This window comes from Mustela putorius, unplaced genomic scaffold (assembly GCF_011764305.1).
Source record: "Mustela putorius furo isolate JIRA1106 unplaced genomic scaffold, ASM1176430v1.1 tig00000508_pilon_pilon_pilon, whole genome shotgun sequence".
Taxonomy (NCBI): domain Eukaryota; kingdom Metazoa; phylum Chordata; class Mammalia; order Carnivora; family Mustelidae; genus Mustela; species Mustela putorius.
Window position 1 is genome coordinate 3508131 of NW_025421402.1, and position 22069 is coordinate 3530199.

Consider the following 22069-nt stretch of genomic DNA (forward strand, 5'->3'; position numbering starts at 1 on the left):
GTCCTGGGGTCTGGCCTCCTGCGCTGGCCTCTTGGGGGCCCGTGTGTGGAAGCTGCAGTCACGCAGGTCTCGACTCCAGGGAGGAGAGGCAGGTGCTGTGGGCGAGAGCTGTGTCACGGTGGCTCTTGGAATGCTGTGGAAGGGATTCCTGCCCGGGGTGAGAGGTTGGACCTCTGAGGTTTCTTGTAGTTCGGAGGTTTTCTGACGTCCTGTGCTCAGGACCTTTGGGAGGACTCGGTTCTTGATTAGAACTTATTTCTAGTGCATCTGCCCTCCAGGATGCAACAGGTCGTAATGCCTCTTGATGGCTTCATAGATACTACATGCGCATAAATCCTTGGCAGCAGTGGCATTACCACCTAATAGAAAGTTCTAATAGAAAGTTCTATAGAAAGTTCTAATAGAAATAGAAATGTGCTAATAGAAAGTTCTGCTGCGTGCTTGGCACCTGGTGTGTACACAGTAAATGTCAGCTGTCCTCCTCCGCCTTCCCCTGTTCCTGCTTTCCTTTCCTTTCTTCCAGTCCTTCCTCCTCTTTCCCTCATCTATTCAGTCATTTGTTCAACAGACATTTATTGAGTACCTACTGTATACAAGGCTTAGTGTTGGCCATTCTCTCCAGGAGCTCAGTGTCTCATAGAAAGGGAAAAGGGAAAGAGATGATTCCAGAACAGTGTTAGGATAGCAGTGTGCTTCAGGCGCTTCTGGAATGCAGAACTCAGCCTTGGAGTGGTAGGGATGCCTGCAGTGGCTTCCTCTACTAGGCAACTGCTGGGCTCAGGTTGGGAGGCTAAGTGGGAAGAAGCCAAGCCAAGAAGAATTGTGTGTGAGTGGTCTGGGGGTCTGGGGGAGGCAGGTTCTGGGAGTGGAAGCTCTGTATGCGATTGCGGCTCTTCAGAGTGGGGGAGACAGAGGCTGGGAGAAAGGAGGAAGTGGCTGTGGACCCTCGGTGGGCTGGCTCAGAAGGGCCTGGAGAAGTTCTCCGGGAGGCAGCAGGGGCATTGACAATGGCATGCTGGGGGAAGGCCTGATCAACTAGAAAAAAGGAACCTTTGAACCCAGAGGCATAATTAGACCTTCCTTTGCCTCAGAGAAGGTGTGAATCAGAAGCCAGCTAGCTAAGTGAGGAGGAGGAAGAGGGAAAGCAGGTACCTCTGTCTAGGTGGGGAAGGAGGGGGAGCACCCTGCCTCCAGCCCTGAGGGGTGCGGGGTGGGGTGGTGGTGGAGCAGGTGCAGAGGGCGCTGGGAGGGAGCTGAGAAGGGCTCATCTGTGGACGAGATCTTCTGTGGGCAGGCTTAGGATTTTCTACGCTCCCTGCACCACAGTGATGCCGGACCCTGAGACGGCATTTCACCTTGTTTCCTGGGTCACCCCGGACCTACGGCCAGCTGCTCTAGGTGAAGGGACGGGAATGTGATGAATTCTAAGATGTGGCACCTGCTGTGAACTCTGTAGGGGCCTGGCGTCTGTTCGGGGGATCCTTAATAGAAGAAGACAGAGCTAGGGATGCTCCCCCATGGGGATTGTGCAAGATTGCTCCCTGAGCAAGAGGCTGAGGGGCACACGGCTCTCAGTGTGCCCGTCTTCCCACCCCCAGCCAGGTCAGGATAATCCTCTGTGAACCCGGAGTAGACTCATGTATGGCTCTGTGGGTTTCCTTTGCACCCTGGTTTGGAGGAGAGTTATGTTCTGTCTAGGATTCTGCTGTTGGAGGAGTAGGAAGGCCTCAGTCCATCTGGCTGGAAAACGCCTCCAGGGCTGAGTCTCCCCAGGGGAGACTCTCTGGTCCGGGTGACCCATTTGATGCCATGGTGGGGCCACCGGGATGTAGGGACATTGAGCAGAGGCTCTGGGAGTGATAGATTGTCCCATTAGGCCTCCTGGGTTATTAAATGCTGAGGAGCCTCCTGCGGGTCTGCTCCCCAATCCTGGCCCAGGCCAAGGGAGGAGAAGGAGGGGCCTGGCTCACATGCCATCTCTTCCTTCTAGTTATGCTAACAGACTCCGAGCTTGGTCTGCAGGAGCCCATGGTGCCTGCCAAGCTGGGGACCCAGGCAGAGAAGGACCGGCGGCTAAAGAAGAAGTAAGAGCCACAGGCCGGGGGGGAACCCAGCCCCTTGCCCACTGTCCTTTTCTTGGCCTGCCGTGGGACTGAGCTCAGGCAGCCAGAGCCAGAGCCAGGCCCTTTCTGAACTCAGTTGGCCCAGTGCACCTGGGCACAGCGGGACTGGGAGGTGATTCTGAGGGTGAGCCAAGGAAGAAGGAGACTGGGGGTCTGGGGGAGAGAGACCCAGGACCTGTGCATCTCTGACAGAGCAGACCGAAATGTCTGTGGGGTCAGGCCATGTGCAAAGTCGGAGCCCCTTGTCCTCTGGGGATGGAGAGGAGTCCTGCCCGTGTCTTGCAGCACGGAGCAGGGGCAGCAGTCTAGTGGTGGGGAGTCGGGTTGTGAGAGTGCACTTAACACATCCTGCAGTCTCAGGAGTAAGTATGGTTGGGAGAAAAGGAGACTAGTGAGTCTGTTCTTCCTTTTCCTGCAAGACACCAGCTGCTTGAAGATGCCCGCAGAAAAGGAATGCCCTTTGCCCAATGGGATGGCCCTACTGTGGTCTCCTGGCTGGAGGTAAGCCTATAGTTTGTCCCCAGAAACTAATCACCTATGTGATATTGGGAAAATCCCCTCACCTTCTCAGGCTGTAGATTTTTCCGTCTGTAAAATGGGAAGGAAAGACATTTGGTGGTTGTCATCGCTACATTCCTAAATTCCGCACCGTGTTTGCTCTTTTGAGACTATGGATGAGGCCTGGCCCTTGTTTCTTGATATCATCAAGCTCTTGAAGGTGGGGAAAGGGCTGAACTTACCCCCTGTGCCCATGTTTGCAGCTCTGGGTGGGGATGCCCGCCTGGTATGTGGCCGCCTGCCGCGCCAACGTCAAGAGTGGAGCCATCATGTCGGCCCTGTCGGACACAGAGATCCAGCGCGAGATCGGCATCAGCAATGCCCTGCACCGGCTCAAGCTCCGGCTGGCCATCCAGGAGATGGTGTCGCTGACCAGCCCCTCTGCCCCGCCCACCTCCAGGACCGTGAGTGGCCTATCCCTCACGCAGGGCATTTTCTGAAGTCCTGGTGTAGAATTTGCGAAGTTTCCCATTGGCCTTTGGGAAAGTGGCAGCCTTGATTCCTGCCCCTTCCAGTCCCTCAAAGGGCTCCATCTGATCTCTAGGAGGGGCTAACATTGATACCAGGAGGATCCCAGCAGCCTCGTTCCCTGCCTTCCTGGTTCCCTGCGTACCACACATGGGCCCCATCCCCCTATTCCCACTCTGGGAACCATTGCAGATCTCCGGGCCCAGTTTCCAAGGGTGGGGCTTCCAGGGGTTCTTCGTGGTTACCAGACTTGGGGATGTAGAGGGGTAGGGCACTTGTGAATTCTGTCCTGGTCCTCCAGCCTCTCTGTCTGACTGCAGACTAGTCCGTGGACTCTCAGAGTAAAGTCGCTCACGGCCATGCATCTCTCTGATTGGAATCAGCCCGTATTCTAGATCTGCGCCATTCATCCATCTTCATTCAGGAAATGTTTGTGAAGCTTTTGAGATGCCAGGCCCTGTGCCAAGCAATGTTGCTGCAGAGATATGGGGAGGTGCTCAGAGCCTCAGTCTGCGAGGCTTGGGGCTGCGCCTGTGGGAGGACTCAGTGGAAGGGATGTTAGTCCTTGTCCTTGGGGTTCCCAGCCTCCAGGGAACCCTGGGGACCCACATGCAGGACCTGCTAGGTTTCCTCTCTGCCTACAGTCTTCCGGGAATGTCTGGGTCACGCACGAAGAGATGGAAACTCTGGCAACACCCACTAAAACAGTGAGTCTGGCCCTGGGCCTTGGGCCTGGGTTGGGGCTGTTGACCCCCACAAGGATGACGGGAAGGTGGTGGGAAGTCAGAGGGGGTGGCAGTCGGTTTATATACGAGACTGATATCCTGATGTGTGTTGGGTTCTGTTCTCAGGTGGTGGGTTGGGAAAGGAGTGGGAATGGGTACAGTTAGTGGGTGCTGGGGGTTCCGTCCCAGGGGGCCCCGAACTCACCTTAGGCCACTGGTGCGCTGTAGTGGAGAAGAGCTGGCCTTGGGAATAGGGAGTGCTTTGCCCAGCTCTGGGCCTGAAGCTGCAGAGTCCTTGTGCTTGATGCTTGTTGGGGGACAGGGAATGGGAGAGCCTGGCCCTTTGAAGGGCTCCCAGCCAAGCCTACAAGGTATGGGAGTGTGTTTTCGCCGCATACACATTTGTTCTGCCCTCAGCGCAGACACAGACCCCTGCACTAGCACAGACACCTTGTGTTCCGTCTTGCCACCCAACAAGCTCCTCCTCGTCCCCTTCCCAGCCACTGGGGTGTCTGCTCCCTCTGCTTGATGGGGCCAGGGGTACATGCTTCCAGCTTTCTTGACTTTGCCTGTTTCCCCTGACACGCTGCACTCGTTCCCGCTAGGACAGTGAGGAGGGCAGCTGGGCTCAGGTAAGATCCCCTTCTCTGTCCCGAGCCACCTCTCAGGAGTTCAGGACAGTGTTCTCCCCACGGGCTCTTTGCCCAGCAGGACTCCCCAAGTCCAAGTCTGTTTATGTCCCCTCTTTGCATGAAAGGTCCCAGATGGGTTTTCTCATCCTGCTGAAGCCCCGTTCCTCCTTGTTCCCCTTGAGCTACTTGTTCTGGTTTCTCAGGATGGCAGATGCCGCCTTAGAGGGCCGTGTCCCCAGCACACCTGCCTCTTCCCCTCTTCCTGGGAGTAATGAGACTGAGATGGCCATGAGTCCTCGTGCTCACCCCGTCCCCTTTAAGGGGAACCCCTGGTGACCTGGGCAAAGACCTTTTCCTCATTCACTGAGTTGGCAAATATCATGTCAAGTGCAAAATCTAAGCCCCAAAGATTCATAGAATTTTATACTACAACTCAAAAACAAGCAAACATAATAATATATAATTTTAGAGAAATACACATTGGTGATTGGAAAAACTGTAAAAACATTTTTTCCAGCAAGGGCGTGATAGAACCTCAGCATAGCAATGACCTCTAGAGGGACAGCAGGGGACGGGACGGGGAAGGCGAGCACGGGGCAGACACAGCCATGGGGTGGTGTGGTTGGTGTCCATTGATGTTACCTTCCTCTTTATGCTTAATATCGAAGCTATACTATGATATTATGCTACGTTTATTTTTATATGTATAATGCTTTCACTTTTAAAAGCTAAAATCAGTGTTTCAATCTAAAAAAAATGAAGTAAGGTAAGGAAACAGAGGGAGGGAGTGGTGCTCTTCCTAAAGTCTTTTTTTTAAGATTTTTTATTTATTTGACAGAGATTACAAGTAGTCAGAGAGGCAGGCAGAGAGAGAGGGGAGGAAGCAGGCTCCCTGCAGAGCAGAGAACCCCCACCCCCACCCCCATGCGGGGCTCTATCCCAGGACACCGGGATCATGACCTGAGCGGAAGGCAGAGGCCTTAACCCACTGAGCCACCCGGGTGCCCCCCTAAAGTCTTTCTAAGAATAGGTGGCCAGAGGAGTCCCTGCTGTCGGCGGGAGGTGACAACAGAGCGGGTGGACGGGGGCGGCTGGGATGTGCAGAGAGTGCTGGCGAAAGCAGCAAACAGAGGGGCTGGGGAATTCCTGGAGTGGACACCAGAGCTCAGAGTGCAAGTGCAGACCATCCCCTGTGGCTTTTGACTTTAGTCTGTTCCTAACTCTCGGGTAGATGTGGGAGGCCAGTTTCCCAAGTGAGATCAGCTTTTTTTTTTTTTTCCTTCCTTGCCGCTCTGCCCTCTGTAACTCGGCCTGTCCCCTGGGCTCAGTGGGCTAGAGGCCGGTGGAGAAGCAGGAAGGCAGGTCGGCCACACACCACCGCAAATACATTCTTGAGTCGAAGGACTCCGTATTATCTGCTGCCTGGATAGCTGCTTCTGTTCATTAGTGTAGATAATCGATCCGTGAGTGGAGCCGTATCATTCTGAGGTCTTAAAAAGTACCATTTAAACCCCTCCCCCTCCTCCCACTCCCAGCTTCTCAGTGAACATAAGCGGCTGCGGCGGCTGGGGGGCCGTTTCCCTCCACAGGCTACGCCAGCTGCGGCCGGCTGGCGAGGCCCTCCTCCCCCACAGACACTCTGCCTTATTCCTCCAGACCCTGGCCTATGGGGACATGAACCACGAGTGGATCGGGAACGACTGGCTGCCCAGCCTGGGGCTGCCCCAGTACCGCAGCTACTTCATGGAGTGCCTGGTAGACGCGCGCATGCTGGACCACCTGACCAAGAAGGACCTGCGGGTTCACCTGAAGATGGTGGACAGCTTCCACCGGTGAGCAGGGGAGCCTGGCCCCGGGGGCTCTGTCTGCAGGAACGTGGCTGCCTCCGGCTCTGCCTGTGGCCTGTGTGGGTGCCAACGGGTCTTCCCCTTGCAAAAGCCAGGTCCTCTTCCCCCCCCTCGACGTGAGGGAGGATTTGGTCCTCTCCCCTCCAGCCCTGAAGACTCAGGAAGTCATTCTTGCTCAGCCTCACATCCTTGGAGCTTTCCCTCCTAGGTCTGCCTTTCGTTTCTCTGCCTTTGGGCTGCCCAGGTTTTTCTGTTTACTCTAGGAAGCCTCTGCCCGAAACCAGGGTCCTGCTTCCATGTCTACTGATTTCCTTCCAAGCTGAGAGGAAAGGTCTTTCTGGACCCTGGTGCTCCTTGCATCCCGGATCCTTGCCTCTCGGTTTCGAGCTCGCGCCGTTTGGTACAGGATGCCATCCAAGGCTCTCCTCCCCCTTGCTACAAGTTCTCCTGTTCACATGTGTCTGCGGCGGAGGTCTCCAACTGGCAGCCTGTGGGCAGACTTTGGCCCCACAATTGTGTTTTGTTGGGCTGACACGGTATTTTAAAGATTATGGATTTAGTTGCCAGTGTTTAAGCACTAGGGAATTTTCCACAAAATTCTGGATGTCTGGCTTCTCTTAAAAACTGGAAGATGTGTTGACACATTCTAGCGTGGAGACAGCCAGCTGGAGCTGGTGGCAGCCACCCTCCTACGGCAGGTAGACGCGGTCTTCAGATCTGCTTCACTCGCTGTGGACCTGCTTCACTGCAGGAAGCACTGGGGCTGGGGAGCCCGGTGGGTGGTAAAATCTAGGGCTTGACCGTCGTTGGGAAGGCTTTTTAACACGTAGCTTCAAATCACACAGGTTGCTATTTCAGCCACGTTCTTTGTCTTTTACCTCTAATGCCCATGGCCACCCTGCAGGAGAAGTATGACCCTGGCTCTTGTGCTCTGAGTGCCACTCAGCTGGATAGTAGCACAGCTGGTGTTCAGACCCAGGAGAATGAGAGGATAATGTGATGAATGTTGGGGCTGGGAGCGTGTGGCTTTTCAAGGTTCTCTTGGGAGTCTGCGGATGTTTCTCGGTCTCTCTGACTCATAAACCAGGGAAGGTTCAATTCGGAAGGGATTAGCTGGCTTCCCCATTTCACGGGGAAGGAAATTGAGGCACAGGAAGGAGCATCAGGGATGGTAACTGAGTCCAGCCCTCTTGCCACTACTCTGCAGAGCCCGTGATGCTAGAACTCCCTACTGTGACCTCCCTTGGCACTCCCCCACCCCTTCCCAGGGCTGGAATCTCTTGTCTCTGTCCAGGAGGCTGCCAGGCCTTGCTGCACCTGTTCCCTCCTCAGTGATGGATAGGGCTCGGGAGAAGAGGGGAACCCTCTTGCTGAGCTGGGAGACATGAGCCTGGTGGAGTAGGGGATCAGTCAGGCCGGCCCCACCCAGCATTCTGGAGGTCCTCCTGACGACCCTCTGCCCAGGCCCCTGGAGAGTCTCAGCTCTTTTCCTTGGAACATTGTGTTCTCTTGAGTGGCTTTCCTAGAGAACCAGCTGTTTTGATAGGAGAACCAGCACACACGGTCATCAACAATGTTCTCCTGATCGTGGTGCCATTGCTGAGGGCCTGGACGCCTGGATGCTCCAGGGGCTAGGCCAAGCCCGTCTGTGCACTGTTCTCTGTGATGCTCGTGGCAGCTCTGTGGGACAGAGGTGGCCACATCTCCATGTGCTGAGGGCCACCAGGCTGGGAAGTGGCATAGCTGGCATTCAGACCCAGGCTGATCTGACTTTAAATTTTCACCATGCAATGCAACGGCTTTGAAAGCCCTAAGAATTAGACAGAAAATGATAGCAAGTGGGATCAAAAGTAGACAGAAGGCATTTTCAATCAGGAGGTATGTGTGCTCCTGCTGCCTCCAGTGGACCATGGCTTAAACCAGGGGCCTGAGCAATGACTGGTTGCCTTGGGTCAGAAAAGAGTTCCTAGAAGTGGTCTCTGTGAGCTTTGAGGGCTTGTTCTAGGAAGCAGGGCTGCCTGGGGAGAGCTGAGGGGAGAGAAGGAGGGAGCAGGCAGCATGATTTAATTTCACAAGGCAATGGCCTCCGTAATAGAGTTGGGAGGGAATGTCTATTCCTATGTTTGATAGATGGCAAAGCGCAGAGAGACTGAATGACAAGCAGGTTCAAGGGAAGGAAGAACACTAATGAAAGGTGGGATGAGATGCCTTGAGAGGTAGTGAGTTCCCTGTCTCAGAGGAGCTCACACTACTCAGAAGGATTCTACACAGGTGTCGTCTGCATGAGATGGGAGCTTGGGCTGGTGGCCCGTGGAGTCTCTTCAAGCCTACAGATTCCGTAGCGTCCTTCTGGCTTGTTATGATTTATTGAATGCTTACTCTGCACCTGGTACTGGTTAGGTACTCTTAGTATTTTCTGTGAACTTTTTCATCTCCTTCATTAAGCATTTATGGTGTTTACTGTGTGCCAGGCACGATTCTAGGAGTTTGAGACATATCCATGAACAGAACATGTTGCCCTCATGGACTTTACATTCTTTTTTTTTTTTTTTTAAATTTTATTTATTTATTTGATAGACAGAGATCACAAGTAGGCAGAGAGGCAGGCAGAGAGAGAGGAGGAAACAGGCTCTCTGCTGAGCAGAGAGCCTGATGCGGGGCTCGATCCCAGGACCCTGGGACCATGACCTGAGCTGAAAGCAGAGGCTTTAACCCACTGAGCCACCCAGGCACCCCTCATGGACTTTACATTCTAACTGAGAGAGACCAACAAGGATCTATCCATCCATCCATCCATCCATCCATCCATCTGTACTGTGTGTGTGTATATATATATATAGTATGTTAACAGATAAAAGGCACTAGGAAAAAAATTAGAGCCGGGTAAAGGGGATTGGGAGTACGAGCTGTGGTCATGGTGGCAATGTTGCCATCTTAAATCAGGTGGAGAAGGGAACCACTGAATGGAGAAGATGACATTTGAGCAAAGACTTAAAGGCGACGGGGCGGTGGGGGGGTGAGCCATGCAACAGATAGGGGAAGGAATGTTCCAGGCAGAGGGAGCAGCTAATACAAAGGCCCTGAGGCATATAGGCAGGCATAGTGTGCCTACTGTGTTTGAGGAAGAACAGAGGGGTCAGTGTCCAAGGCCAATCGTGTAGCATGGATAGGTCATTGTCAGGACTCTGAGTGAAATGGGGACTCAAAGAAATATCTATAGGGATCTTTCTGTAGGGTCCTATCTGTATGGGTCACATATCTGTAGGGCCATTCCAATGCCTAGAGAGTGGGGGGGGGGCTGTTGCTTCATTCAGGGAACTTTCTTTCCATCAGTCAGACCCATACCCTGGCTGCAAGGGGGGACCCGGGGTGGGCAGAGGAGGGGAAGTGGCCTTGGGCTGGGTCACGTGTAAATCCTGGGAGAAGGAGGAGCACAGTTGGGCTGGGGGCTCCTGGAGCTGAGAGACAGAGGCCTGGACGTGCTGGGGCTGGTGTTGGATGTGGGGTTGAGGTGGCAGGAATGTGGCCCCACGGAGACTTTGGCTCAGGGGGTGCTCTGTGCCTGCAGAACCAGTCTTCAGTACGGTATCATGTGTCTGAAGAGGCTGAATTATGACCGGAAGGAGCTGGAGAAACGGCGGGAGGAAAGCCAGCACGAGATCAAGGGTAAGCTGGCCAGGCTCCTCGGGCAGCCTTCGGGGAGCAGGATCCTGCCTCGCTGTTCCCTGCCCTGGGGGAGTGGTGGGGAGAAGAGGCATTCTGTGCCTCAGGGAAGCTCCAAATGCTAGAGAGGACCCTCAGCCCCAGTCTGTGCGAAGAGGGAGACATAGTCCTGCCCAAAGGATGTTGCATCTGGTGAAGAAATAGTCTCTGCTCAGTCAGCCGTAACACCCCCTACCCCCAGCAGTGGCCACCAACTGGACAAACGCAGTGACTCCCCTAGGACAGCGCTAGAAACTGGTATGGGAACGCGCTCATGGAACTTGGTGATCTGGGCGGCAGTGGGCAGGAAAGAGAGGCAAGTCTTAGAAGACTCTTCAAAGGTGGAAAACTAAGAGGACCGTTCCAGTCTGGGGGCAGAAGAGGGCCCAGGCAAAGGCTCTGGGAGGACAGCTAGGAGCCGGCTGGCCTGGCCTTGAATCCTATGGGCTGGCAGGGGTGGAGGGAGGTGGGGCTGGTTCTCTAAGAGAATCAGCCAGGGAAGACGGACGAAAGACAGAAAGCGCGGCAGACTGGCGCTCTGCATCCAGGGAGCCCCATTTCTGTCCCTGGAGGGGGTGTGGCCAAACCTGTTGCCTCTTCCTGGTCCTTTTCTTGTTCTCCCCTCCAGATGTGCTCGTCTGGACCAATGACCAGGTGGTTCACTGGGTCCAGTCCATCGGGCTGCGGGATTACGCAGGAAACCTGCAGGAAAGCGGCGTGCACGGGGCCCTGCTGGCCCTGGACGAGAACTTTGACCACAACACGCTGGCCCTGGTCCTCCAGATCCCCACGCAGAACACCCAGGTGGGCATCCTTGTTTCTCAGTCTCAACCTCAGGCTCCCTGCTCTGCCCCACTCTCTGGCTCTCTCCTGCTTCTGCGCATGAGTTTATGGATTTGTTGGGGGATTGTTCTAGGGGGGCTGTTTCAGAGGGGAATCATGATGGCCTCAAAACTCCAAGTGGTCCCGGTGCATAACCAAGGCATCTAGGGAGAACCAGTGTCCTTCACATACAAAGCCCACCCAGCCCAAGCCCTGCCATGGACACCGTGGGCACCCCGCTTCCTCTCCCGAACCCATCTTCGCATTTGACACTCTGCGGCTATCTTTCCCTCACTCTACTTTTCTGACCTTTTTCTTAGAGGGGGACCTAGTCCTCGGGTCTGAGGGGATCAGAGAGCCCACTATCTCCTTTGTCTCCTGCCCTGAGGATCTGCTCCTGGGCCCCCAGGCTTGTGAAAGCTAAATATACCAAAGAATACGGCCCAGAGCCTCTCCGTGCCAGGGCTGTCTCCCTGTCAACAGCTCAAAAGATGAGATGTCTCCTTAAATTACATTTCATAGTTATTATGGGGCTGCCATCCAAGACTCTATCTAAACTCTCTTGAACCTATTTATATGCTTGGCCTTTCTAACTTCCTGTGGGTGATGGACTTGAGAAGTACTACCTGTTGTGCAAAGTACTTCCTGATTTTATTTGTCCTGAACGTGCCCCAGTCGGGGTTCCCAGCAGGGGAAGGGAGGCTGCTGCCTCCTCCTGACTGAAGGGGTTTGACCCGGCCTCACCTTTTGTCATTTCATCAACTTTTGATTGTGTTGCCTCAGGGCCCAGGCCTTTGTCACTCCAGACGGAGTGGTCTTAATTCTTTTAGGCTTTCCTCATATAGACGCGCCTCTATGCCCTGATCATTTTAGCTGCCCTTGTCTGGACTGTTTGCAGCTGTCAGGCCTCTTGAAATTCAGCCGCCAGAGCCGCGCAAGCTATTCTGGGAGCAGATGCGTGTTAGCTCGTGTGAGGGTCGGCTGTGTTGGCTCGTAGTTCCGGGGGGCGGGGGGCGCCTTTTGGGCATATCGGGCGCCATGCAGGACCCGTGTGTCCCGTAGGCCCTCTGCGGTGACCCCTCCAACCAGTCAGCACAGAGAGCACAGATCCCCTGTTCTCTAAGAAGAGCTGACATCCCATGTCCCCCGTGGTTTTTCTGTGCGTGCCCATTTCGGACCTCCTCGGCTTTCTCGCCTGCTCCCACAGCCTGGGGAGACCTCTCTGAAGTTTTTGTCAGCTTCTCCTCCCATTGCCCAGAGGAGCGATGTCATCCGGGTACGTGGACGTGGACTAAGCTTCTCCCTTCCCGTCCCTTAAGAGAACATTACCTTCTCAAGACTGACAGAGGCGGTCCTTAGGAAGCTCTGTGGTTGCTGTTTTCCACCCAGAAACGAGCTTGTTCTCCTTTGTTGCTCTCCTGTCTCTAAATGCGTCCGGGTTTTGTGGTCAGCAGTGCCTTTGCACAGAGCAGCGGGAGACCTCTCTGGTGCTTGCTGACCTTTCTGGTTTTTCTGACGGGTCCACTTCGCTCAGCTCTTAGAGAAAGTGGCCGCAGACCCGATGTGGAATTCTTCATCAGCAATGGTTAAAAGTATCTGGTGGCAGTTTCGAAAACTTTGTTGTTCCTGGCATTTCCCAAATCTCCTGCTGAGTTACGCTCTTGGGAGGCCGAGCCCAGGCCTGGAGGCACTAGTCAGCCCAGGGGCCACTAATGTCTGTGCCTGAGCAGTCCTCCTGGTTTAAAGTTTTGATGTGGAACCTTATGAAATATGTTTCTTTAAATAAACTAAATCCTTATTTTCCGTGATCTACGTGCTTACTGACCCTCCAGAAAGGGAACAAGGCATGATTTTTCCCATACAGACAGAGTGTGAGGCCACGCGCTCTGTGGTCCCACTTTGTACACAGTTACAGTTTTCCAGTGCGCTCTGTATGAAAGAATCCTAAGGTTTATAGTTTCACTTCCAAGAGTGCGCTGAGGTTTGTGTGAAGGCGCAGTATTAGGGCTCATGGGCTGAATGCACTGGATACTCCATCTCTGCTCTTGGGCCCTAACGGGGGGCAAGATGGCATCGAGGTCATTAACTCTACCCCTTCCATCTCTCCACCTCTAACCCTATGGACTCCAGGCACGCCAGGTGATGGAAAGAGAGTTCAACAACCTGTTGGCCTTGGGCACAGACCGGAAGCTGGATGATGTGAGTACTTGGCTGTGAATCAAGGGCCTTTGGGATTTAGGCACTGTTGGTTCGTTGGGTTGAAATTCATGAGTTGTGCTCTCCTTGGGCTGATGATTGGGGGGTGGCCTAGGAGAGGAGAGCTGAGGGGATGAGGATGAAGTCAGGGAGCTGGGGGAGAGGCGCACGGCCAGGCCTAGCAGAGTCTCCATGAACCTCCTTGTACAAAAACTAAAGGCTCCTATGTACTGTACTTCATCTAGCATCTTTCAGCTCTGCGCCCCACCACGCTCCTAACCACACAGGATCGGAAGCTCCCCTCAAAGGCCATCTCTTTGGGATCACATCCTTTTCTTCATTTCTCAGACCCCATCTCTCAGTGCCTTTGGTACAGCATGACTCCAGCCTGCTTCTCAGGATTCCCATCCCGTGCTGGAGTGTTTGTTTGGAGGTCGGCGTTATGCCGAGGTCCTTAAAGAAGCGTGTGCTTGCTCATTCGGCCATGGGGTTTGACACTCGGGCCTGGACGTGTTTCAGTGCTGCTTCCTCTGCGGTTCCTCTCTTGAGTTACCTTCCAGCCACGTTAAAGTTCTCCTCTCCTGGCCCCCCTGGTCAGTGAAAAGCCAACCTTTTCCCCTGGGTTTCATCAGGCCTTTCCCTGAGTTTAGGCTGGACTGTGTCCGGAGGGCCCTGGGCGTTCTGAACTGTAATGCTCCCTCCCAGTGGTGATGCCTCGCAGAAGATCCCTGTTTCCTGAAGAGGCAGGCCCCTCCTCAGCCCTCCTCCCCCCTTCCCTCCTCCCCCTCCCTTCCTCCCTACTTACTTTCCCATCACCAGCCTTGCTTGGCTTTGCCTGTCAGGTCGGGCTGGGCTGCCTTGGGTCCAGACCAGTTAAAAAAGAACCCAGATTATTTATTTGTAACGTCTCCCTCTTCAATCAGATCTGTTTCTTTCTGTCTTCAAGGTCTGTGTAGCTTCCCTTTCTACATCCTCCTGCCCCACCCAGTGCCTCTGTTTGGACTTTTGGACCTCTTTTTTGGGACACCTTTAGTGTCCACTACATATCAATTAGTCTTTCTCAGTTGGGTTTAACAGGGCCAGAGGCCAACTTTGTGGACTGGCTGTTCTGCTCCAGTAACAAGGACACACTCAACAATACACAGAATTTGTGGAGGGGTATTTTCTTCACAGAGGCACCTTGACATTTGGAGCATGTTATTTCCACACATATAATATACGTGTGTATGCGTGTGTGTATGTACTCCTGTCAAGGAGATAAATTGCCAGACCTCACCAGCTGTCCCTGCTCCCAGAGATCTTAATTTTGCCAGTGCCTCTGCTGTGTGGACCCTCCTCTCATCCCCCACACACCTAGGATCTTAGCTTTCTTTGATGCTGCTTAGAAAAATGACACCTCTATACCTTAGCGTGGGGCTTTCTAATTAGAAAGCTATTTATTCCTTCAGTCCTTATAAAAATATTCTTTGAAGGCCTAATCTAGGCCAGGCATTGGCCCAGGCAGAGGGGTATAGTGGTGACAGACATCTCATTTTACGCTAACAGTCATCATGGGGGATGGGTTATTACCTCATGGGACTGACTGATGAGGAACTAAGCTCAAAGGTGTAGCTTACCTGCTGTCTCAGGCTGATGCGTGGCAGAGCAGGGATGGAACAAAAGTATCTGAGTCCTGTTCTCTCCCCTACATCTTGCTGCTTCCTAGAAGCATGCAGAGCTAGCCAGCCTCTCTGGCTTGAGACATTGGGCTCAATATTGAGTAGATGATGTCATCTTGGCAGCACAGAGGGATTTCTGGGATGCAACTAGGTGTGGGACTGCAGAGGACTGGTTCTTGCAGGAAGCTCAAAGTCAAGGTAATGGGAAGGAGGTGGGATTTGGTGGTGGCGGGTGCAGGGGAGGTCAGAGATCCATGGACAGTGCTTCCTGGCCAGACATCTAGTACAGCCTCAGCAACCTTGAGCTGTCTCTTGTACTGTTTCTCTGTCTGTTCTGGTTCTGTTTCCGCCTCTCAAGCTTCAAGGGTTGCATCCAATTCTCCCCTGACATGGAGAGCAGAATTCCAGGGGAAAGAGGAGGGGAGCAGGAGGAACATCTATTAGGGGACAGGTGATACAGACATGTGTCTTAGGGTTGGCTGAAGGTGGAAGTGGGGGGTGGCAGGGACAGAGCGAGCGAGAGAGAGATAGAGAGAGAGAAAGAGGGAATGCACTCTGGGCTAGGTTAAGGGGAGGATCATGGAGTGGACAGAAGCAATGAGGAAGGTTCCTGATGAACTCACGGGTGGGGTGCCTGCATAGGAAGCCAGCTGCCATCCATTCATTTAACAAATATTTATTGAGGGCCTACTGTTCCCAAGCACTACCTTTGCAACTGGGGATACGTTGGTTGGAACAAAAAAGATGATGGTCTCTGTCCCCTGGAGCATAGAATTTGAAAGAGGGAGAGCGTTGAGGGAGCAGGGTGGAGGGGAAAGAAGAGGGAGAGCTTATTGCTAGATCGTAAGTAAATGGAAAAATGATACTAGGGTGAGTGCTGGGACAGAGGTCCATGGTGCCAAGAAGTGATAGGAGCCTTTGGCTTCTTCAGGGCACAAGCAGCAAACCCCAAAGGCTTGGGGGCGGGGAGGGGCTGTTGAGGCAAGAACTGATGGGTTAGTGTCCCTTGCTCCTCTGGCAGCTCTCGGCCTGCCCCAGTTCTGACAACAGGGGTTGGTTTGGGGGTGGGGGGAGATTAGACATGGCTGCCAAGCAGGGTGGAAGTGGGCTCATCAGGGTGAGCTGGGGAGGCCTGTGTGGAGGAGCCTCCTGTAGGGTTATGGCTCTGGGTGCCCTTTGGCAGACAGAGTTTAGGGACTCAGCTGGCAGAGCGCAGAGGCCTCTGGAGCAGCCTGCCTCTGATGGGTCATTCACCTGATCCATCACTGTCCTAAGGTGATCTCACTGGATCCCACTAGGGACAGGCAGCCAGTCAAAGAGATAAGGCAGAGAACATCCTTCCTATTTTCCAGAAAGGGAAGCTTAGAGAGGTCGCTTAACTTGCCCAGGGACACAGAGCTAGTAAAATGGGTGCACTTCCAGCGCCCGGGGCCCAAGCCAGAGTGGAGGCAGGAGGGTTTGGGTGGGGGCTGGCCGCTGCCAGTTTCCCACGGGACGGACTAGGCTAAGTGGTGGGGGCGAGGGTTCGTGGGCATCCGCAGCCCAGGTTGAGATGACGGGGCGGGCAGGGAAACAGTTCAACTGCAGGAGGCTGCCCGACGGTGACAGGTCCGACCGCGGGGACCGCACCCCACCTGGAGACGGGGAGCCTCAGAGCCTGTTAGGGCCCCTGGGCGTTGTCACCCTCCTCCCGGTCCATCTGACAGACGGAAGCCCGGGGTCCAGTGGGGGAGGTGAGCCTGCCCCCCGCCGTCCCCGGGCGGGACGGGCGCAGCAGCCCCAGGAGCGACACGCGGGGGCCCTCCGCGCAGCAGGGAGTGACGGCCCCCGCGTGTCACGTGCAGGGCGAGGACAAGGTGTTCCGACGCGCGCCCTCCTGGAGGAAGCGCTTCCGGCCGCGGGAGCCGCACGGCGGCCTGCTCGGCGCCTCGGCGGAGACGCTCCCGGCCGCCTTCCGCGTGGCCAGCCTGGGGCCGCTGCAGCCCCCGCCCGCGCCGCCGAAGAAGGTCACGCCGGAGGGTGAGTGACGGGCCGCGCGAGGGGCCTGCGGGCGCCGCTGCACTAACGCTGCCGCCGGGCCGGCGGGCGGGCGGGCCCCGCCGAGCGCGCACTAACCGCCGCCCTGTGTTCTCCCGCGGCCGCCGACTCCTGCCAGCGGGGACGGCGGGCGCGCCGAGACTGGAGCCCTCCACGGTGCGGACCTACTCCTGCTGACCCCCCCTCCCGCCCCGGCCCTCGCGGGGGTGTGCCCGTGGCGCGGGGTAAGTGGGCCGGGCCAGGCCGCACGCCCCCCGCCGCCGCCGCTGCCGCCGGCCCCCCGCTCGAGCGCGCTGCCTCCAGCCTGGCTGTACCCCCCCCGCCGCACCCCGCTTCCGCCGCCGCCGGGGCGCCTGGTGCTTTTGCAAGCTCGCTGCTCGCCTGCATCCCTGGCCGAGACGATGCCCCGCTCACCGCGCAATTCCTCTTTCTCCCTCTCTTTCTCAGCTCGCTCCCACTATCTCTACGGACACATGCTCTCCGCCTTCCGGGACTAGCCACGGCCCCCAGGGGCAGCGTCCTCCAGCTGAGTGGGCTCAGCCGGCCCTGCCCCCTCCTGCTCGTTCCCCATCTTCTTACAACTCCTGGTCTCGTCCGTGACTTTCCAGTTGCCCTGGACCTCAGAATATACTCCTCCATCCCCTCGGCACCCCACTACCCTGAGTCCCACCGTGTGCCCTTTGTAAGTCTCTTGTGGCTGTGGCTGGGTGTCCGGGTTGTCCATGCTTGGGATTCTGCAGAAGGGACTGGAAGACAGCAGCCCAGGGCCGGGTGTGACTTCATCCTCCTTCTTCTGGACCTAGCCTGGTCTGGACTGTGACCTCCGCCAGAGACCAGGATGCGGTGCCAGGGGCTAGGGATGGCCCTTCCAAGAAAATGGCACTTCAGACTCTGCCTTGCTCAGGCCGTGGGGCCTTCCCGTCCACGTGCACATCCCAGCTGTCTGACATCTGGTTTCAGTACTCCCAGGATCGCACCTTTCCCCAGCTCATCTCCACCAGGGCACCTCCTGTCTCCAGGACCTCCTTGGGGTCTGGGAGGGGCTGCAGAAGGCCCCATACTCTCTCAGGATGGTGAGGCTGGGGAGGAGAAAGGCTAAGGTGGTGATTCCAGGCCTTCGCTTAAGATGAAACCCAGACGTGATTTGAGGATGAATCTGAGAGAAACGGGCTCCTGATCTTTGAGCCAAGGTTAAGAATGGGGAAACTCTCAGCCCTCCACCCAGTGAGAGGTTCAGGTCGGTCAGCTGGAGGGACAGCCAAGTGCCTGTATCAGCCTTAAGCCTCAAAGGCAGGGGGAAGGTGTCCTGTCCTGCCCCAGCCATAAGGAGTTGCTGCTGGGGCAGGGCTGGTGGGGGGTGGGGTTGTGTGGGGTCTTGGCTCTGGGACAGAAGAGAGCTACCTGTGCACTGCCCACTCCGTTCCCAGTGTTCCCTCCCTTGCTGTCCTCCTCTGCCCACCTCTTTAGTAATCCAGCCCCTAAGAATATACATGATGGGTGGGTTGAAGAGACATTGAGCTACAAATCGGATTTGGGAAAATGTAGTGTGAAGCTTTCTTCTCCGGATCTCTTGGGAAGAAAATAAAGCTTTCCCTTCCGTGAGTCCTGTCCTAGGACGAGGAAATCCATTGTTGGTGAAGGCCGTCACTCTCCTGCTTGTCCCTGGATCACCTACCGCTGGTTCAGGGCACTTTTGGTGTGCAGGGACCACCTCCTCCGGAAATTCCAGAGACACCCCACCCCCTCCACCGCTGCCAGCCTCCATCATTTTAATTGCTTTCCTCAGCAGCGTGGTGGCAGCCGGGGCTTGGGGGTACAGGTCCCGGTTTGGTTGGAATGCCATTCCCAAGAAATCCCTCCTCCTCACTCACTTCCTCATCCTGCTAAAATGCCTGGAAGTGTTTGAGACCCAAGTTCAGGGTGAGTTGATAGACCCCAGTAAGAGGAGGGGAAGAGTAGCTGGAGCCAGTTTCCTGGAGAAGCGCCAGTGCTGAGCCGTCCTACAGGTGACTGAGCAGCTGGTTTGCAACCTGATCGACATGGGTTCTGAGCAGGGGCTCGGCTAGCAGGTGGGATAGCGGGTCTGAGCACCCTGGCCAGAATGAGTGATGGAGCCTGGGGCAATGCCAGGGCTTGGAGCTGTTTTTCAGTAGAGAAGATGTCCACCCGTGCTGGGGCCGAGTGGGCTCCCGGGTGTGGGCACGGCACCAGCTGCTCTGTTCTCCCTCATTGTTCCTTGCCCTCCCTGCTCGGCAGTCGACTGCAAATGGAGCTGGAGGCGTTCTTGAGCAGAAAATGAGTGGGATGGAGGGAAAAGGCCCCAATTCCTGGGTAATGGAGGTTGAGATTATGGAGAACCCTTAGATTCCTAAGATTGGTGGAGGTGGGGACCACCAGGCCATCTGACTGCTGGCAGGGGACTTTTGATGGACCAGCCAAGTGAGAGACTCAGCCCCAGCTTCTCCTCTACACCTTCGCCCTGTCATGGTTGCCCAGGTACCTGGGTCTATTCAGGGCGTCCTGAGAAGTATTGCAGGGAGGTGAGGGGCAAGAGAACTGGCACATACAGTGCCAGAAGGCTGTTGTCCTGGTGTCTCTCTTGCCTCACAGTCAGTGTATTTTCTACTTGGAAAGTTGTTGCCAGTACCCTGAACGCCCCCCTCGCCAGCCTCGTGTATCTCGTCGGTACCCCTCTCAGTACTGTACTGGCTCAGTGCATCAGGAGTGGGTGTGTGGGTGTGGATGAGTGTGAGTGTGCGTGTGTACGTACCAATAAACAACCTGGTTTTAAGACAGCCTACACGTGGCTCTGGTCTTTTTTTTTTTTTTTTCAACTTAGACCTCAGCAGACCTGTCCAGCTTCCTTCATCATCCTCAGGGAATGTGCTCCCTTGAGAAGTAAACATCTGAGTTTTAAAGACATCAAGTCAGGAACCTTCTGTTTATTTTCCTACCCATGGGGCTGCTAGAGAAGCTTATGTTCAGGTTGCTTGTGTCAAGGGAGTTGAGGACAAGGAGTGAGGAGCCCCGATGCTGGGCTTGCACTTCTTCCTCTTCTTCCTCTCTGCTCACACTGTTGAGCTCCGCCCTCCTCCTGGCCTCCAGGGCCACTGTGCCCCTGCTTCGATCCCCGCCTGCTCACGCTGCAGCAGCCCTCACTGCTTGTGGATCAGAGGCCCATCCCCTCCACATGGTATGACAGGCTGCCTGTGACTTGGCTCCAGTGTCCCCTCCCTCACCAGTCTGAGTCCACAGAGTTCCAAAACGTCTGACCCCCAACCCCATCACCAGAAGGCAACAAGAATGCCTCTTGCCTTCCTTTGCAGCAATGAACCTTCCAGACCCACGTAGAGCATCAGAGGGGAGGCATGGCCAGCTCCTCCCCAGCAGAATTACATAAGCAACAACCCTTTGCTCGCTGGCACTCTACACCACCATGCTCTGCAGGCTTTCTCCTCGTCCGTTCCCATGGGAGCTGTGAGGAAGCCCCTTGGGTCTGTCTTACCGATCTCGTGATCCCTAGATGGACACACTCGAGTAAATAAATGAATCAATCTTATCTCGGGGTTTTTTTTTATGAGGACTATTATTAAATAAAGTAAAAGTTACTGGGAACTATTGTGTGCCAGACCCCATTTAAGGATGCTCAACGTATTAGCTCATTTAATTCTGCAGCCCTGTGATGTGTTTATTGGCTATTTTGCAGGACAGGAAATTGTAAGGCTGAGACCACAGCTGGTCAGAGACAGATGTAGGTTCCAGAACTAGGCTTTCTGACTGCAGTGCCTTGTCCTCACTACAATATATATGTTAAAACTTCTGACTTAAAGCCAGGACTGCCTACCAAGTGTTATTTGCTTCTCTCTCTCTCTTTTCTTTGCTTCTGTTTTAAGTGAGCTCAAGCCTCTGTCCCTTGGCTCAGCCTCCTCTAGCTCCCTTTCCCAAACCCACACTCATGTGTCACTTGGCTTCTATGGTCTTCTTTGGACTGTGTTTCTTCTGCTCACCTAAATTACACTTCAGAGCAGTGTAAAACACCGTATCCTTCCCAAGGCTATCACTATTCCAGACACTGATGGCACAGGGTGGCAGAGTCCATAGGCACAGGGGACAGGATGGGAGCCAGACAAGGCAACCTGTGACCCAGGGAGGGCACCCAGAGGAGGGAATATGCTGGCCTAGTGCCTGCAAGCCTCTGGGGGTTCCCTTCCCAACCACTCCATGACCAAAGGTAGAACTGACCAGCCTTGGTGACCAGCTGGCTGCAGGATAAGATCCGAAAGAATCGGAACAACTTTTTTTGGACTGAAAACTATTTCCCAGTGTTGGATCCACTGGGATGGGGAAGGTAGAAGGAGCAAGCATGTGGGGAAATGTAGGTTTAGTTGTAGACACGCTGAACTTTCTGTCAATATTTGTAGAAAAGAAAGAAGATTCTAGGTTTCCATCTTAGAACACTTTCCTTTGCCTTCCTTAGGAATGCTCCAAGCAGAGTGAGAGGCCAAGAGCCTGAGTCTAGTGGTTGCCTGTGGCTGGGGGGTGAGGCACAGCCACTGTTGTCGTGGGGTGGAGATTGGGGGTTCCCACCCACGCCTGGGCTGTGGGTCCTTAGCCAAGACTCCAGCTGAACCTGGAAGCTTCAGTCCTTCTTCAGCTCTGGTGTACCACCAGGCATCCCAGCTCCAGCCTGGAGTCCAGAAGCCAGGAAGTCAGACAAGTCCAAGGGATAGGACGCGTTGGTGATAGGGGGATGGGGCATGTTGGTGATACGGTTTATTCATGAAAGGGACACCTGATTTGAGAGGGCTCCTCTCTCGCCCTCCATTGTCCCCCTCCACCTCCCTCTCCAGCTGGTCCAACCAGCTACTACACTGGCAGCACTGAAAAGGTTTTCCAGTTTGCCAGATAGATGACTGAGAAGTTGGATACCTAAGCCACCCATAGTATTGGAAACAACAGCTAGTCCTGGAAGCATTCTGCAGTTCATGCTAATTAGCTAAACGCTCTGAGAAGTCCCTGTTTACACACAGACAACCAGTACGCCAATTCTTGAGTAATTCTTATCTTTACGTTCTAGAGGATTCCCTGAAGTCCATTATTAGGTAACATTTGATTAACCGGGTTTGATTCATTGCAGGTACTTCCACTGGAGACTGGATTTAAGCTAATTTCCCTAAAGAACTACCACTCATTATTCATTAATTGGAGTCTTATCTGTAATTTAATTGGGAAGGCTAAGCATCTAGCCCGGGAAAGGCTCAGCGCATTGATGACAGTTGTGTATTCTGTGCAAATAATGGC

General features: G+C 54.7%; 1 protein-coding gene across 3 annotated transcripts in view; it reads left to right on the plus strand.

Annotated features, from left to right (window-relative positions):
* Positions 1–19568, plus strand: part of PPFIA4 (PTPRF interacting protein alpha 4) — a 48594-nt gene extending 29026 nt beyond the window's left edge. The window contains exons 20-31 of one of the 3 annotated variants that reach the window (XM_045081024.1): positions 1991–2084; positions 2543–2624; positions 2885–3085; positions 3794–3856; positions 4480–4506; positions 6163–6338; positions 9922–10019; positions 10684–10859; positions 13008–13076; positions 16576–16750; positions 16887–16992; positions 17216–17347. In XM_045081024.1, coding sequence (XP_044936959.1) covers positions 1991–2084; positions 2543–2624; positions 2885–3085; positions 3794–3856; positions 4480–4506; positions 6163–6338; positions 9922–10019; positions 10684–10859; positions 13008–13076; positions 16576–16750; positions 16887–16945 — 1220 coding nt within the window. In that variant the 3' untranslated portion in view covers positions 16946–16992; positions 17216–17347. Of the gene's footprint in view, positions 1–1990; positions 2085–2542; positions 2625–2884; positions 3086–3793; positions 3857–4479; positions 4507–6162; positions 6339–9921; positions 10020–10683; positions 10860–13007; positions 13077–16575; positions 16751–16886; positions 16993–17215 lie in introns of all 3 variants that reach the window. The other 2 variants (XM_004756329.3, XM_004756333.3) reach the window with 2 other exon arrangements.
* Positions 19569–22069: the final 2501 nt, after the last annotated feature.